Genomic DNA, 17,761 nt, shown 5'->3' on the forward strand with positions numbered 1-17,761 from the left:
AGTCGGCGTTAGCCTTTGCGTTGGATTGATTGTCAAGTGTTGTGTTGTACAATTGTTGTTCTCTTTGTCCAGGAGCCCTGCCCTCCTTTATATAGTCAGGAGGCCAGAGTCCTAGTCGGTTTATAATGAGAGTTACTAGTAGGATTACTGAATAGTACTACTACTAGGATTACAAGGGAAGAATCCTAGTTAGACTAGATCTTCTCTCTCCTTTGTGGGGTATCCTGTGGGTCCCGTATCGACAAGCCCCCGAGCACTTCATGGTTGAGCTCTGAAAGTCTCGTTTTACTTCTTCATGTCTTGATGAGTAGTAACAAACGTCATCCGAGTGCTTTCTGGAGTGAAACCTTGTAGCGCTTCTTGGGACCTTCGAGTGGTGAGTGCTTTTTTGAAGAAAAAGTACATCCATCTGGTTGTAGCCCCCGAGCCTCTTGCTATTTGGAACAAGGAGCTGGAGGATCTTGTCTTGAAGTTGCTCTGTTTGTTCGTTGAAGTTTTATCAAAAAGAACTCGAATATGGCTCGTTCCGGGTTCTTTTTGTCGTAATGTCTTGAAGTGGTCTGCGTTGAGGAAGTCTTTTGGTGACGTGCGCTTTTTCGAAGAAAAAGTGCACTCACTGAGTGTAGCCCCCGAGCCTCTTGCTATTTGGAACAAAAAGTTGGAGGGTCTTGAATCTTTATGTTGTTTGAAAATTTATGTTCTGAAGTAGTTCCTGAGAGTTGGATTATGTCATCATCTGAGTAGTTTTGCGGCATCTTTCCGAAGCAGCCCTTTAGTCTTGGATTAAACCATCATCCGAGTAGTTTCGCAGCATGCAGCCTCCGAGCGTATATCCTTGTTGTTTTGTTCAGGAAGAACTCGGATGCGAGGTCTTGGCGTATTCTTTGATAGTCTGCTGTTGTCAGATGTAGTTGTATGGTGGTGGTTGAGTGTAAATGCCTTTTGTTCACGGGTTGTACTGTGCTGGTATATTCTTCCGAATATGCCCATCTTCGAGTACTGTTCCCTCTCGCCTGAGTCATCCTATTATTGAGTCCTGTCTTTTCACTGTGTTCCTTTGTTAGGCTTATTTCGTTGGTACTCCTAGTCCATGTGCGCCGCTCCTTTGATCTATAAATACTGTCACGGAGTGCTTGTTTTCATCCATTGAACATTCTGTTGAAACCTTCGTGGTCATGAACATGGTAGTTTGTGAAGTAGAGCAGCCCCCGGGCATATTTTGTAGTTCCTTTGCGTCTTGTCGTAGTTGGAGGAAGTCTTGTGATAGGGATTAGAGGTAGGCTAATCCCGCGACAGCATTGTGCCAGGATGTACGTGGCGGTAGTTGGAGGAAGTCTTGTGATGTGGGCTTCGTTCCTTCATCTGGCAGTTCTGGGTTGATCCTCGTCGCCTGTCTTGAGACTGTCCGGTGCAGATCAACACCATATCCAGCATCACATCGGTCTTGGGTAGACAGATGCCCGCTGGCCTTCTCTGCTCCATGTTGCCTTGCCGTGCTGCCAATTTCCGCCTTGGATGCACTGCGTCCGTCCTTTGAAGAAAACAGTGTAGCTGATGGCGGTTTGTCCTTCCGAGTAGCAATTTGGGACACGTAGTCGTTCCAGAGCCTAGCCGTGTCCGTGTTCCTCTTTGCTACTTTGCTTTTCAGTGGTACCGAGTTCGTTGGGTCTTGTAAGATTTGTAATCTTCTATTTTTGAAGCCGCTTGTAATGGAACGAATCTTATCTTCTGAGTTGTCTTTTACTTTTCTGCTGTGATCCCTGTCGTTCATGAGATTACCGAGTTCTTCTTAAATAACCTGGGTTCCTTTGTTCCTTGTGAGGTAGCCCTTTCTTTCTTCTTGGTTTGACGAGTTGTTCTTGTAGCGATCTGATAACCCTGCCGTGCTGGACGGATAAGTCTAAATCTGCCCGTTGGTTTGTACCGTTGTGTGGATTTGTGCCCTCCGTCGTTTTAGCTGCGTCGGTAAATGGACCGTTGCGTTCTCACACTGTGTTTTAACGGGCCTTGTGGGCCGTTTTTATTACTGAAAAATCTATTTAAAGACCTTTTATCTTCCTTTCCTTTGCTGCCCAGCTCTTGCCTTTAAACCCTAGCTTTCAGAAATCCGCCGCCGTCATCGTCGCTGTCACCCGAGCACCATCATCCTAGCTTCATCTTCCCCAGTGCCTTTTTGCTTCCGCTAGTTCATGGGAAAGAAGAAAACCGCAAGCAAGTCCCAGGCGACCTTCGTGGACGAGGAGTCATCCCTTTCTTTGATCGAAAACCAGGAGTTCGTGGCCATGAGGGCTGCTCAGAAGGTTTGGCCGGCTCCAACAACAAGCGAAGATCAGCTGCGCGAGCTCGTCAGCGACGGCTTGATCCAAAGCAAAGTCATCGCTGAATGGAGAGTTCCGGGCGAGCATCGGGTTCCAGCTCTGGGTCCTGGTGAGATTGTCCTCTTCGTTTCCTTTGTCCACGCCGGACTTTGCCTTCCTGCTTCCGCCTTCCTTCATCAGTTTCTTGGTTATTTTGGGGTTAGTCTGAACCATCTAACCCCTAATGCCGTTCTCCATCTTTCTGTTTTCGTTCATCTTTGTGAAGCTTTCCTTGGAATCCCTCCTTCTCTATCTCTTTTTCGCTTTTTCTTTCGTCTGAAACCTCAACCCCGCCGCGAAGAAACCAGCGTTCTTGGCGGTTGCGGGATTCAGTTTCGCCAGGGTCTCAAGATTAAGTTTTTTGACTATGACCTAGTCGATTCTGTAAAAGATTGGCGTGCCGAGTGGTTTTACGCTGCCAATTTGATCCCTTCCCTTGTCGTCCACTCTGGATCTGGTCCTGTGGTGAATGACCGATGGGACAAGAAACTTGAGTCACCTGCTGAGATTCAAGTGATCCAGCCACTCCTTGATAGGATTAGTATGCTGAAACAGCAGGGTTTGACCGGCTTCGGTATTGTTTTGAGCTTTCTTCGTCGCCGAGTTCAGCCTTTGAAAGAGCGGGAGCACCTTGGCTTCGAGTATTCTGGGGCCGAGGATCCTTCACGCATGGTCCCAGCTCTTGAGCTGACCGGTGAGGAAGGTACTCGAGCGTCTCCAGAAGATGCTGAAAGGAGTGAGCGTTATTCCTCCTGCTGTCTCCGAGTTCTCTGCCAACAACCCGCCCCCAGCTGTGAGTTGTCTATCTCTTTGTTTGGGTACTTTATGTACTCTTGCTGCATCCATTTTTGCTTAGCTTTTCCTTGTCTTGGTGTTTTATCCTTTTTCGCAGGAGCTTGGGTGGAACTTTGTCGACCCGATTCCTCTTGATGTTCTCCCCACCGTGGCGGAGACTGGGGATAAACTTGCTGGAACTTCTGCAACTAGTAAGTCCCAAACCTCTACAGCCCTTCCTGGGGTTTCTTTCGGATTTGTTGATGTATATGAAGAATATGTTCCTCGTCTAGTCCCTCGCGGTCCTCGTAGTGTCCCAAAGAGGGGGCGAACGGATGAGTCTTCATCTGGCCTGCCTGTCTCCAAGAAGCCTCGCAAACCAAGTACTCCCTCAGGTACTCTAGTTATTGCTAGCATGCTCTTAGGTGAGCACATTTAATACTTTTGTTCCTTTGTTTTCCTATTTCTCTCTTGAACCGAGTACTTTTTATTCTTTTTTTTCAGTAGGTGCTCTGGTTTCCTTGGCTGAGGGAGAAGAGGATGATGAAGTAACCCTCATCATGCGGCAGTGAGCTGTTTTTCATATTCCTGTTGCATTGAATTTCTCTTCTTTGTCTTGACTTTTAGTCTTGAACTTTTTGAAGTAATCGAACGTCGGGTGTGAGTTCTTCTGAGGCTCCCGCGCCGACTTCTTCTGAAGCTCCGGTGTTGAGTTCTTTGGTAGCCTCGGTACCAAGCCCTACCGCTCCTCCAGTGCAGAGTTCTTCCACGGCTCCAGCCCCGGCTTCTTCTGTGGCTCCGTTATTGGCTATCCCGCTCCCGTCACTGGGTGGCGGGCACGTTTTCACCGTCGTGGTTCCCCCTGCGAGGCCTTCTTTTGGCTTCGCGAAGAAGAAAGTGGTTGGGTGAGTAGATTCTGACTTCATCTTTTTTGCTTCTATCTTCCTTCTTCTGGTTCTCATCGGTGCTTCCTTTTATCAATTTTTAGTGTTTTGTCTTCTCTCGTTTCTTCATCGACTTCTTCTCAGCCTTCCACCGTGCCATCGAGTTCCAAGCCTCAGGACTCACAACATACTATTGATGAAGTTGCTGCGGGGGCTTCGGAGCTACCTGGCGAAGTTGCGGACTTGGCCGCCCCGGAGGTGACTGTAGCCGTCGCGTCGGGTCCTTCTGAGGGATTGGCTCCGGCTTCCCTGGAGATTGCTTTGGTCGTTCCTTCTTCGCCCCAGCCGGCCTCTCCTTCCCCTTCTCTTGCTTCCGGCAGTCCCTCTTTTACCGGTGACGTGGTGCAACAGTTCGATGCCACCCATCGGCTATCGGAGCTGACCGCAGCCTGGGGGAGCTTGTCGACCCTTGCGACTTCTTTTGGTGAAAAGCTCCAGGTAAGTTTTACTGCCACTCCTCCTTTGCATACTCGTTTTTCTTCTATCCTTACGCCTTGTTTCTCTTTGTCTCTTTTTGCTCAGTCTTTCTCTCGTGATCATTCTGGCTTCTTTTTCTCATCTGAAAATGAGAGAAAGTTGTCTTCTGAGGTGAACGCTCTGAAAGCCAATCTTGACCTCCTCCGGGCTGAGTTGGAGACAGAGCGTCAAATGCACCAAAAGGAGGAGAAGACCCTTTGTGCCCGGGTAGTAGAGACGGAGGAGCAGAGGGATGCCGCGGTGGAGTCTGCGAAGAATGAATGCAAAGGTGCCGCGGGTTCTGCTTGTTTCTTCTTGTATTTTGACTTCTTTTTTCGCTGACTTATTCTTTGGTGTCTTGTCTAGTTCTCCGAGTTGAAAAGCAGAAGCTCTCGGAGAGTATCGATGAAATGAAGGCTCTTGTCCGCTCTAGTCATAACAAGGACTGAGGAGGTAATTACTCATGCTGAGGAAGAACTCGCCCTTGCTAAGCTGATTAGGCGTGGAGCGGACAGAGATCTTGTGTAGGCCCAAAAAACTATTGAAGGCTTGTCCGGGAAGCTGGCGACGGCTACTGAAAATTGGAACGTTTTGTGGAAATCTTTTCGTTCAGTAGCTGATGTTCTCCGGACTCCAGCGGATGACGGGCAATCTTGGGCTCAGTTCATTCCTCGGATTCCGACTCGTTTCCAAGAGTTCGCGAAGAAGTGTGCTCAAGTATGTACCAAGAATGTGCTGGCCCAGGTCCGAGTCCTTGCTCCAGAGGCACCTCTGTCCAAGATAGCAGAGGAAGCTGATAGCCAAGAATACCTTGATGCCGTTGAGAGGATGGAGCCTGAGGTCGAAGGTTTAGCCAGTAGGGTTGTAGACAGTCTAAATATTGATATTTCCCTTCCTGATGACAATGCCTAATCCAATTGACCAGCCTCTTATAATATTACACTCCTCTTTAAATGAAGATTCTTTATTTTTGTTGATGTATTCTTTGCCTGGGTGTGGTCAGAGTTACTTGACTTGCTGAGTACTTTGTCTCGTTTTCGTCTCTGCTCTGTAAACAACTCTGTGCGTTATCCTGACGAAATCCCTCGATTTGTCGAGTACTTTTCTTTTCTTCCTCTTTTGTGATCCGTCGAGTGCTTTGTCCGCGCTATGACTTGTTAGATGTAAATCTTTGTGTTGACAACCTTTCGTCCGCGCTATGTAAAACGACTCGGCATAGAATGTTGCCTTGACAAACTTCGGCATCCGTCCGCGCTATGTAAAACGACTCGGCATAGAATGTTGCCTTGACGAACTTCGACATCCGAATGCTTTCTTGAGTGGCGCTTGTGCTTTTCTGAGGAAAAAGTATTCCTATCTGGATGTAGCCCCCGAGCCTCTTGCTTTTCGGAACGAAGAGCTGGAGGGTCTTTTGAAGCTTAATTTCGGTCGACAAGTTTTAGGTGTTAGCTTTTAGCTACCCTCGTCGGCGGGCTCAAGCGTCTTTTCAGCTATTTTGCTCTCGGCCGGGATGCTCAGTCATGTTTTTAGCCATTTTGCTTTTTGTTTTGGGTGTTAGCTTTTAGCTACTCTCATCGGCGGGCTCAAGCATCTTTTCAGCTATTTTGCTCTCGGCCGGGATGCTCAGGCATGTTTTCAACCATTTTGCTTTTTGTTTCGGGTGTTAGCTTTTAGCTACCCTCATCGGCGGGCTCAAGCGTCTTTTCAGCTATTTTGCTCTCAGCTAGGATGCTCAGGCATGTTTTCAGCTATTTTGCTTTTTGTTTCGGGTGTTAGCTTTTAGCTACCCTCATCGGCGGGCTCAAGCGTCTTTTCAGCTATTTTGCTCTCGGCCGGGATGCTTAGGCATGTTTTCAGCCATTTTGCTTTTTGTTTCGTGAAAACAACTCGTTGAAAGTCATGACAAGACATGCTGTGGATGAATATCATCTTTATTGATCATGAATATAAACTAATACATATGTTGTCGAGGAATATTGTCCTTTGTCGATTGTGAACGTTGGTCCCTTGTGGCTTGCATATCTGTTTTTTCTTGAGTTGTTTTTATGCGTAGAATCTTCTTAGCTGGCTGATGTGCCATGTATTGCTGACTTCTCTTCCATCTTCGGTTATTAACTTGTATGTGCCTGGTCCGGTGACTTTTGTGACAATGAACGGACCTTCCCATGGACTGAGTAGCTTATGTCGTCCGTCAGTTTTTTGTATCCTTCTTAGCACTAAGTCTCCGACTTGTAATGATCGAGGATGGGTACTCTTGTTGTAGTGTCGTCTTAAACCTTGTAGGTATCTGGCTGATTGGAGGGTAGCGTTTACTCTGACTTCTTCTGAGCTGTCGAGTTCTAATCTTCTTGTGTGTTCTGCTTCTCCTTCATCGTATTGTTCTATCTTTGGTGATGTCCAGATCAAATCAGCAGGCAGTATAGCTTCTGACCCATAAACTAGGAAGAAGGGTGAGTAGCCTGTTGCTCTACTTATTTGAGTTCGTAGCCCCCATACTACTTTAGGTAATTCTTCAATCCATTTGGACCCATAGTCCACTAGTTCTTCGTATAACCTTGGTTTTAATCCGGCTAGTATGAGTCCATTAGCCCTTTCTACTTGTCCGCTGGCTTCTGGATGTGCAACAGACACGTAGTCTATACTGAAACCACAGTCTTGTACCTAGCTTTTAAATTCTGTAGCTGTGAAGGGAGAGCCTAGATCTATGATGATGCGATTGGGCATGCCAAAGCGGTGCATAATGTCTTAGATGAACTCGACTGTTTTGGTTGCGCTGTATTTCGCTAGTGGTTTATATTCAATCTACTTGGTGAACTTGTCGATTGCTATAAAGATGTACTCGAAGCCGCCTTTTGCTTTCTTCAGGGGTCCTACTTGATCTAGCCCCCAGCAGGAAAAAGGCCTAAGCGGGTGGGATGCAGATAAGATTGTGAGCTAGCACATGGGCTTATCTTGCAAACATTTGGCAACCTTTGCATTTTCTAACAAGTTCTTCTGCGTCTTTCAAAGCTGTTGGCTAGTAAAATCCGGTGCGAAATGCTTTGCCAACCAGTGTTCTTGAAGCGGCATGATTTCCACAGCAACCTGAGTGTATTTCGTCTAGGATCTCTTTGCCTTCTTCAAATGAGACACATTTTAGGAGTACTCCTGATGATGCTGCTCTTCTGTAAAGTCTATCTCCTACTAGAACGTAGTTTTTGCTTCTGCGAACAACTTGGGTGGCTTCTGCTTTATCTGCTGGCAATTTATTTTCTTTGATATAGTCGATGAAAACTTGGCTCCATGAAGTGTTGATTACCAAGATCTGAACGCCTTTAGCCTGAATTTCATGGGTTGTTTCACCGGGTTGTTTGATAGAGGGAACTGATAGCTCTTCTATGAATACGCCGGGTGGAATCCTTCGCTCTGTCTGATCCGAGCTTGGCAAGGACATCTGCTGCAATGTTGGAATTGCGTAGGACGTGTAAAATTTCTAATCCTTGGAAATGTTTTTCAAGTTTCCGTATTTCAGCACAGTAAGCACCCATGTTTTCTTTGGTGCAATCCCAATCTTTGTTTACTTGGTTGATGACTACTGCTGAATCACCATATACGAGTAATCTCTTTATTCCGAGGGTAATTGCCACTCGTAGCCCATGGATGAGGGCTTTATATTCTGCTTCGTTATTTGTAGCTTGCCATAATATCTGAAGGACGTACTTGAGTTGTTTTCCTTCTAGAGAAATGAGGAGAACGCCTGCACCGGCTCCGCCTAGTTTGAGTGACCCAGTCAAAGTACATCTTCCAGTGGTCAAGGATTGTATCTGATAAAGGCTGTTGAATCTCTGTCCACTCGGCCACAAAATCAGCAAGGGCTTGAGATTTGATTGCTTTCCGTGAGGTGAAATCGATGTTAAGAGCTCCGAGTTCAACTGCCCACTTTGATATGCGTCATGTCGCATCTCTGTTGTGTAAGATATCTCCGAGCGGGAAGTCTGTCACTACTGTGATCTGGTGGCTTTCAAAATAGTGGTGAAGCTTGCGCGAAGTGATCAATAGGGCGTAGAGTAGTTTTTGCACATGCGGGTACCGTATTTTTGATTCAGATAATACTTCGCTGATGTAATATACGGGTCGCTGTACTTTATACACGCATCCTTCTTCTTCTCTTTCTACGATTATTGCCGTGCTGACTACCGCAGTGGTCGCCGCAATGTATAGCATCATATCTTCGTCTTTTCTTGGAGGTGTGAGAATTGGTGAGGATGTGAGGTATGCCTTAAGTTTCTTGAAAGCTTCATTGGCTTCTTCTGTCCATTCGAACTTATCTGTCTTCTTTAGTAGTTTAAAGAAAGGTAGTCCTTTTTCACCAAGCCTTGAAATGAAGCGATTAAGTGCCGCCATGCAGCCCGTTAGCTTTTGCACATCTTTGATGTTTCTAGGGTGGGCCCATTTCTGTTATAGCTCGAATTTGCTTGGTGCTGGCTTCAATCCCGTGCTGACTGACCAAAAATCCGAGTAGTTGTCCTGAGGGAACTCCCGAATACATATTTATTTGGGTTCAACTTCCATCTCCATCTCTTCAAGTTTTTGAAGGTTTGCTTTAAATCTTCAATCAGAGTGTCTGGGTTCTTTGTTTTCACCACTACATCATCCACGTATGCTTCTACATTTTCACCGATTTGATCCCCAAGGCAAGTTTGGAATAGCTCTTTGGTATGTGGCGCCAGCGTTCTTTAGTCCAAACGACATGGTCTTGTAACAGTAAGCACCGAATGGAGTAATGAAAGACGTCTTGCTCTGGTCTTGTTCTTTTAATGCGATCTGGTGATACCCTGAATAGCAATCGAGAAAGGATAATAGTGCAGACCCTGCTGTTGAGTCAACTATCTGGTCAATGCGTGGTAGCCCGAACGGATCTTTTGGGCAATGTTTGTTGAGATCTGTGTAGTCGACGCACATGCGCCACTCGTCCGTGTTCTTCTTCTGCACAAGGACCGGGTTTGCTAGCCTAGTCTGGATGAAGGATTTCTCTGATGAATCCGGCTGCCATCAGTTTTGTGATTTCCTTTTTAATCGCTGCCTTTTTGTCGGGTGAGAATCGTCGTAGCCGTTGCTTTATAGGCTTGGAGCTTTTCATTAACATCAATTCTGTGCTCAGCCAACTCTCTTGGGACACCTGGCATGTCGACCGGCTTCCAAGCGAAGATATCTTTATTGTCCCAAAGAAAGTTGGTGAGCGTGAGTTCCTATTTTGCCGAGAGGTGAGCACTGATGGTTGCTGTCTTGGAGGTATCGCCAGTACCCAGGTCGATCTGCTTGACGTCGGCTTCTTTTGGTGGCGTGATGATGCTGGGCTTTTTAGCCGGTATTTCTAATTCTTCTTGGCTCATCTCTGCAGCAATTGTGGCTATTTCTTTTCTACTTTGGTCATCTTGTGCTCTGGCTGCAATCTGGATTGCTTGAACATCGCAGTCAAAAGCGCGTTTCAAGTCACTTCGAAGGGAAAGTACTCCATTAGGTCCTGGCATCTTGAGCAGCAAATACGGGTAATGCGGTATCGCCATGAATTTTGCTAGTGCCGGTCGTCCGAGAATTGCGTGGTATGATGACTCAAAGTCCGCCACCTCAAATTTGATGAATTCCGTACGGTAGTTTGAGGGTGTTCCAAAAGTGACTGGTAGAGTAATTTGTCCGAGCGGTATGGCTGCTTTGTCGGGTACTATTCCGTAAAAAGGTGTGCTTGTTGGTGTGATCATCCCGGCGAGTTGTAGTCCCATCTTCCTTAGTGTTTCCGAAAAGATGATGTTGAAGTCCGGCTCTCCCGTCGATTAATACTTTGGTGACAGTCATACCAGCAATAGTTAGGATCTAGAACCAGTGGATAATGGCCTGCGTTTCCCACGCTAGTCCATTGGTCTTCTCTGGTAAATTGGATAGGATACTGTGACCAATTGAGATATCTTGGTGTAGCCGGTTCTGCTGTCATGATAGTCCATAGTGCTAGTTTTTCTTGATGTTTGCTTCTGCAATCTAGAGCCCCTGAGAAGATCACTGCTACCGTTCCCCTAGGTTTTTGGAATCCTTTGTCCTCATGGTTGTCTTCATCTTTTTTCTGATTGTCCTCTTTGGTGTTCTCCTTACTATCTTTTCTTATGTATCGATCATTGAAAGTGTAGCAATTTCCGATGGTGTGTCTCCCATTGGGGTGCAATGGGCATCGTATGCTTTCAATGTCATCATATCTTCTGGGTTTGGAAAACTTCTTTGATTTGTCGGCCATTGCCACAGTATTGTCTGGTCTACGTTTTCTTTCTTGATGTCTGCTATTTCGATGATTTTGCTTGTCCGGGTTGTCCTGGTTGCTTCTATCCGGGAACCTCTCTCGTGTTTTTTCTTCCGCAGTAATCATCTTTTCTACTGTTCATCTGAATTCTTCATTGTTTCTCGGATTTTCTTTGCAGAAGTCTTGAAATTGCCATCTAGCCATGATTCCGTGAGAGAAAGCTTCAATCACTTCTCGTTCGGTGATGTCGTGCACTTGAGCCCGCAGTTCGCCGAATCATCGATAGTAATTTCTGAGACTTTTGCCTCCCTTTTGCTTGAGTCCTTTCAGTTCTGCATGAGTGATCGGGTGTGTGATGATACCCGCGAAATTTTCACAAAAAGCTCTTTGCAAGTCTTCCCAATTTCTGATAGATCCTGGATTTAATTTGTCGAACCATTGTAGGGGTATAGCTTCTAGTGCCATGGGAAAGAACAGGGTCTTGATATCGCTGTCTCCTCCGGCTAGTTCAATTTATTGTGAATATATTCTGAGCCATTGCCTTGGTTCAGTTTTGCCATCATACTTAGAGTGGTTAGACGGTTTGAATTTGTGAGGTAATCGCACCGATGCAAGCCTTTTCGCGAAACAGGGGAATCTGTCGTGTGTTCCGGTTTCTTTGAATTCGGATTCGGCACCTCCTTCTGGCCAACTGTTGTTTTGATGGGAATAACTCTGCGAGGCTGTCTGAATAGGCACCCTACTCCTGGTCTTTCTTGGTTGTTCAAATTGGTGACCTTGATCCTTCCTACTTTCTCCGTTATGGCTTCCACCTGGCCTAAGTCTTTCGAAAGCGGACTTCCTTTGATTTTGATCTTCTTGCCTGTGGGTTGTTGATCTGGCGGGTAGTCTCGATCGGGCTCTCTCTTCATGCTTCTTGGGATCGTCGACCGGAGCAAGTCCTGGAGCTGTTCATACTTCTCTCCGTGATGTGAAGTTGCCCTGAGTTCTTCTAATGCTTCTCGAATCTTATCGTAAGGCGTATTCATCGTGCGTCTTTCTTCGACTTCTTGTTGTGATTTTCTTTTGTCGTATTCAGCCAAATCTGACTCGTATCTGATCCAGGCTTCCCTATGCTGCCTAGCGTGGTGTTGGCGCCCTTGCTTCAACTTGTTTTTCATTTCTCTAGCCTGTTTCTGACTCTCGGTTTCTCCATCGTAGCCCTAGGCAAAGGGTGATATGTTGGATTATGATTCATCTGATGACCTGACATCGGGTGCTTCTGGGGGATTTAATGGTGACCAAGGACGTCGAACCATGAGTACTTCCCGTGCGTGAGCCGTTCTGTTATTGGTGTTAGTTTTCATACTGTCAGAGTTGCTGATGACTTCAATAGACGCCTCGATGTCACAGATCGAGTCTCCTTCTTGGTAAGGTAGAATAGCTGTTGTTGTTGTGCAGACTAGTTGGGTTCCGCTATCTTTAGGAACGGAACCTGGCCAGTGGATGATACAGTCTTGCGATGTTATCGTTAGCACAAGACCCTCCTGGGCTCCTGTCAGTGGTATTCCAAGCATTGGATTGAAAGACCTTTCGATCTGTCCCTAATAGGATTTTGCCGTGTTGTCGAGCCCAAATGGAAAAGAACTCGACTTTTTGAAAGAACTCTGAGGGTAATCCGAGTTGTTTTGGGTTGTGCTCTGGAATCCTACCAAAAAAGAACTCGGTTTCTTGAAAGCACTCGAATAAGACTTCACCTTGGACACGGAGCTTGAATTCGAGTCGGATGCGCGTAGCCGTGAAATCTTATTCGAATCGGATATTATGAGCTGCGCGAATCTTCTGGTGAGCTGATCCGTCGTAGTTGTCGAAATAGGAAATTCTTCATGATGATCCAGATCTTTGAGGAGATGGCTTTGAACCTTGCCGTAGTTGTCCGCCTCGCAGATCCATGAGCCGAAGATGAAAGTTGATCCCGTCGGGAAGATCATGTTATCGAGGTCCATCGAGCTCTCGGATGCAAAGTCGCCAAAAGCCCCTACCTGGCGCGCCAGCTGTCGATGTTTTACCACCGATAGCCTGCCACGGGGGTACCCGAAGCAGTATGTTCGGGCTTCGGCGTGTGCTGAACTCGACGGTTAACGCAAGAGACAGTCGATTTATCCTGGTTCAGGCCCTCGATCGCGGATCGAGTAATAACCCTACGTCCAGTCGGCGTTAGCCTTTGCATTGGATTGATTGTCAAGTGTTGTGTTGTACAATTGTTGTTCTCTTTGTCCAGGAGCCCTACCCTCCTTTATATAGCCAGGAGGCCAGAGTCCTAGTCGTTTATAATGAGAGTTACTAGTAGGATTACTGAATAGTACTACTACTAGGATTACAAGAGAAGAATCCTAGTTAGACTAGATCTTCTCTCTTCTTTGTGGGGTATCCTGTGGGTCCCATATCGACAGCCTCCCAATACTGTCGATGTCGCTGTAGGATGTCAGATGTGTACGAAAGGTCGAGCTATCTTCTTCCGGAAGGATGACGCCGGTACCTGCAAAATACTTCTAGATGCCTAGTGGCATGTGAGGAGCTGCGCTATGTTCATCCGGTATGGCAAATCCTAGAGCCCATACCGCAATCGGTGTCCAGAGACACGTGGAGGAGGCTTACCATATGGGAGTTTCTAGCGGCCCCTACAATACTTTGTGTCAGGGTGACTGCAGAGCGTTGTTCCGTGCAGGGTATGGTTCCTGGTACAGTGGTTTTGACTTATGAGCCATGCCTTGCCTTTCTCCGCACGCCTTATGGTTCTTTCCGAACGGGCGTCTTCGGTCGGATGGTCCCCAGTCGGTTCTGGCGCGCCAGTCGGAGAATAGCGATGAGCAGGGTTTTTTATGAACCTCGGTTGGAGACACGGGGTCGAGGTTGGAGGCGGTCCTCGGGTCAGGCTTTCCGAGCGGAGGCCTTGTGAAGGTGTCCGGGGCCTGAAGTCAGCGCTCCGATCGAAGAGGACATTCGGAGTTGGCATGAGCCTGAGGTGCTCCGATCGAAAAAATGGGCCGATGGCGGCCAGGGCCTGAAGCGAGTGTTCCGGTCTGTTGAGTTCAGACTCTTGGGCCGGTCCAGAAGAAGAAAAGGCCGTTCTTCTGGGCCGAGCCTTGGCGTGGAAGCCGTTCTCCAAGAGACCCTGGGTTTATGAACCCGACAGCATGTATAGTCCTAAATCAACATAACATTTGCAACGCTGACTATAGACGTATAGGCCCTGTTCGCTTCACTGAAAAAACAAGCTGAAACACTGTTTCAGCTGATTTGTTGTGAGAGAAAAACATGATTCCAGCTAAAAAAACAAGCTAAAAAGTACGGATTACAAGACAAGCGAACAAGGTCATAGTCCTAATCCTGAGTCAACATAAAATTTGCAACGCTTGATAAACGTATTGTTCCAATAGGCAAAATGTACCGTTTGCAAGCTATCTCGTATGTCCTGGGCACCAGGTGATGAATACCCCGTCCTCGTCATTTAACTGAAAATCGCTGCAATTCAACGTAACCAAACGACTGAACCAGTCCCAACAATGTAGGAGTAAATGTGCAAATAACACGATCCCAAATGGAACAATACCAAACACATGAAATAGATAAAAGAATTACACGATTCAGTGAGGAAATAATAGTAACGGAAACTCAAATATACAGGCACTTTGACGAGCAATTTTCGAAAACATGATCTCTGAAGTTTCAGACACAGGCGAAACAAACATGGCAACGAAGGGAATGATACCAAACAATCACTGATACAACATAATTAGCAACGAAGACTTCCAGGTGAGCTTCCGTAGAGCAGATTATCAAGAAGCCAGTTGGTTTTGGCTCCAAAAGGAAAACATTCCCTTGTACCTTGCAGGAGAAAACTGGCGTGACAGCAAGGCAAATGGCTTCTCTTTGCCGCAGCTGGTAGCACATTTGATTGGTTCCAGTGTCTTGAGTACAGGAACCGTCTCTTGCGGTGCAGCATTTTCAGTTACCACCAATGGAGATACCTTGGCACTTTCAGGAACACATGTCATAGTTTTGCTGCTGTTGATCCCACCATCAGTGTATGCGTTACCATATAGAGAACCACTGGTAACAGTTCTACTGCTGCTGGTACTGCTGCTACTGCGGTAAGAATGCTTCCTGTCCCTTTTGCTGCCTCCACCACTGCTGCTACTGTGCCTAGAATGCTTCTTGTCCTTTTTGCTTCCAGTGGTACTGCGGCTCTTGGAGGACTTGTATTTGTAGTTGCCCTTTGTTGAACTCCTATGGTGACCTCTCACAGTGTGAGAGTCAGAAGTAATAGGAGGGTCGTATACATCAGGGGCCCAAGAAACGCTCAACTTTGTCATGATTCCCTCCTTCGCACGGGTTCCTTTCATTGCAGAAACTAACCTTGGAGTGCCCTGCATGGAGATAATTTATATACATGTTAGCAAAACAAAATTGGTCCATACATTCTTTTACATAATCAGCAGATACAATATGGAAGTAACTACCCCATGAGATGCTACACTCGTTACTCATTCAAATAAACAAGGACCGATAAGGCTGCCAGCTATAATGAACTAAGAAATCATAATTGCAATAAGTAAGAACAATACTAAAAGCCATCAACTCCCACAAACATTAAGCTTCACAAAAATAGAATCATACCATCAATTGGTCCAAAAATATATTCAGCCAAACAGGAGGACAAATAAAAGGAATCAAATTTCAAGTGTCCTTCAGTTATCAAAGGTGCTAAAACACAGACAACAACTATACAAAATCAGCATCTATGATTAAGTCCCTAATTATTGTGAAAGCAATTGTGATTGAAAATAGAGTCACATAGCTACCAGTAACTAGGTATCAGAATAATATGAGTGTGGAAAAAATATCTGACCACAAATATATGCAAAGAATGAAAGAATCCAACTTTAAAGTTTAAAGTAAATTAGAAACCTACATTAACTGAAGAATTCCCAGCAACTGAATTGTTAATTGATGATTCCGTTGCATCGCCACTAGGAAAAGCAGGTGATACAGAGTCAACGTCCACTAAATCATCAGTTGAATCAGATTCCAGAGAAAGAATTGGATCATCGCTGGCGTCGTCGTCAGAATCTTCATCCAGACCTGGCCCTTCGCCATCATCAAGGGTATGCATCACTTCAGTAAGAGCCATTCCAATTTCCTCAACTGCCAAATCATCTTGTCCACAAGATATTACAGCTTCGACATATTCATCTTCCCAGCAAGCACAACCGTGCTCACAACCACGCTTTAAACAGGTGCTGTGGCAGAGACCTGATCTGCTGCTAACACCTTCAGCACTGAAGTCCGCCGAGGGTTCGCCCATCCACAAGCTTGATCCCAAATTACAAAGAGAAGTTTCTGTTAAAAGGGGGAATGGGCATAAGCAATAAGCAATTTGTATGCAAATATAAGGGTTGCATAAGGGTTCTCATACAGTTACTGGATAGAGTTATGAAAACTGTGCATAAATAGATGATTTCGCAATCATATGCATCAACATATGTTGCTGATATTTGAACCTTCAAGTATATTAGTTTTCAACCTAGGGGCACAGCTACCGGAAGATGATGAGATTCATAAAAAGGTATCTTCTTAATCATATATTCTGGCCATGATTATTTTTAAAATTCTTGGAATCAAGCAGCACTCTACGCCCTTGGATCAACACAAACAACCTAAAACACCTAAAATAGTAAGTAGTTGGCTGTTGATCCGAGGGACAAGGATAGACATAGAAAACTAAGCTGGTTTCATACACGTATAACATAAAGGGTGTACCCAGTGCAGAGAGCTCCCGCACTGTGCGGGGTCTGGGGAAGGGTGTTAGTGGCAAGCATTACCCTCGCCTGTGCAATGCGAGGAGACCGCGACTCGAACCCGGGACCTTCCGGTCACAGGCGGTAAGACTCTACCGCTTGCGCCAGACCGCCCTTCGTACACGTAAAACATAGCCGAACTATTTCTTATTTTTGTTTAATGAAAGAGCTAGGCGAAAGTGTATGTAAAAATTTACGTACTTATAGGATCGCACATAAAAATGTCTCCTACACAATGCTCTAAACATCAAAATTCGGAACCCGTTTCCATGATTGTAACCTAATAAATGTAAATGGTTCCATGGCAACAGCAGAGTGATTTCGATACCTCTTATCTTGTAGGTGGTAATGACCACGTCCAACACCCTGCAGATCGAATCCAGACACCAAACTCTGACACCGAGAGAAGCCGCAAAGCCAAAGGAACCCTCGGATCGAGCACAACCAGATCGAAACCGGGACGCGAAGGTAAGGACCGAGGGGCGTGGGCGACGGAGGGAACCCGAAGGTCAAAGACAACTACTACTACTAAAATTACTACTAAAACGATGCTTGAGGCGATGGGAACAGGGGAAGGAGGCGTCCCCGGAGGCGATGGCAGCGGCCGCTCGGAGGGTAGCGAATGCGGCGAGCACCGCAGGCATCGTATCCTCGCCGGGCGCCCGCAACGCTTTATGCCTCGAGATCCAACTCGGCTGATCCCGGCGACCAGAAACGGCGGCGGCGGCGAAGGGGAGGCGACGACGGCGAGAGAATCCGGCTACCACGCTCCGCGCATGGACCGGATCACGGCTTCGCTTGGCTAAATTTGGCTCCGGAGGAAACGACGACAAAGGCGAAGGATTGGGGGGGACCGGATCAGGGCGAGGCCGCGGCGAGGACAACGCGAGAGGCGAGGACGCGAGGTGCAGAATGGCTGTTGGTGCGGCGAGAGGCCGCTTTGGGGTGTCTCTTATACTACTATTTTTCGCCCCCTGACATGTGGGTCCGGATTGTTGGGTCCCAGTACGCTGTGAGACGGTGATGGGACCAGGAAACGGACAAACGGGGGGTGGTTTTATAGGCGCGGTTCGGATTCTTTTTCTAAAAAGTTACCGTCGGCGTCTGGATGACAGGTAGGGCCAC

General features: G+C 46.6%; 1 protein-coding gene across 2 annotated transcripts; it reads right to left on the reverse strand.

The window, feature by feature from the left end:
• Nucleotides 1–14,375: 14,375 nt before the first annotated feature.
• On the reverse strand, nt 14,376–17,641 carry LOC136457238 (uncharacterized). 2 transcript variants are annotated; one of them, XM_066457299.1, is made up of 3 exons: nt 16,965–17,641; nt 15,751–16,178; nt 14,376–15,205 (listed from the first exon to the last, which is right to left on the reverse strand). In XM_066457299.1, the coding sequence occupies exons 2-3, from the start codon at nt 16,141–16,143 to the stop codon at nt 14,615–14,617; spliced, it is 984 nt and encodes a 327-aa protein (XP_066313396.1). In that variant the 5' UTR covers nt 16,144–16,178; nt 16,965–17,641; the 3' UTR covers nt 14,376–14,614. The 2 variants fall into 2 exon arrangements, with proteins under 2 accessions (XP_066313396.1, XP_066313397.1); XM_066457300.1 differs by having other exon boundaries at nt 15,751–16,150; nt 16,965–17,640.
• Between the last annotated feature and the right edge of the window lie 120 nt (nt 17,642–17,761).

The sequence above is a fragment of the Miscanthus floridulus genome, chromosome 6 (genome assembly GCF_019320115.1).
Source record: "Miscanthus floridulus cultivar M001 chromosome 6, ASM1932011v1, whole genome shotgun sequence".
NCBI lineage: Eukaryota > Viridiplantae > Streptophyta > Magnoliopsida > Poales > Poaceae > Miscanthus > Miscanthus floridulus.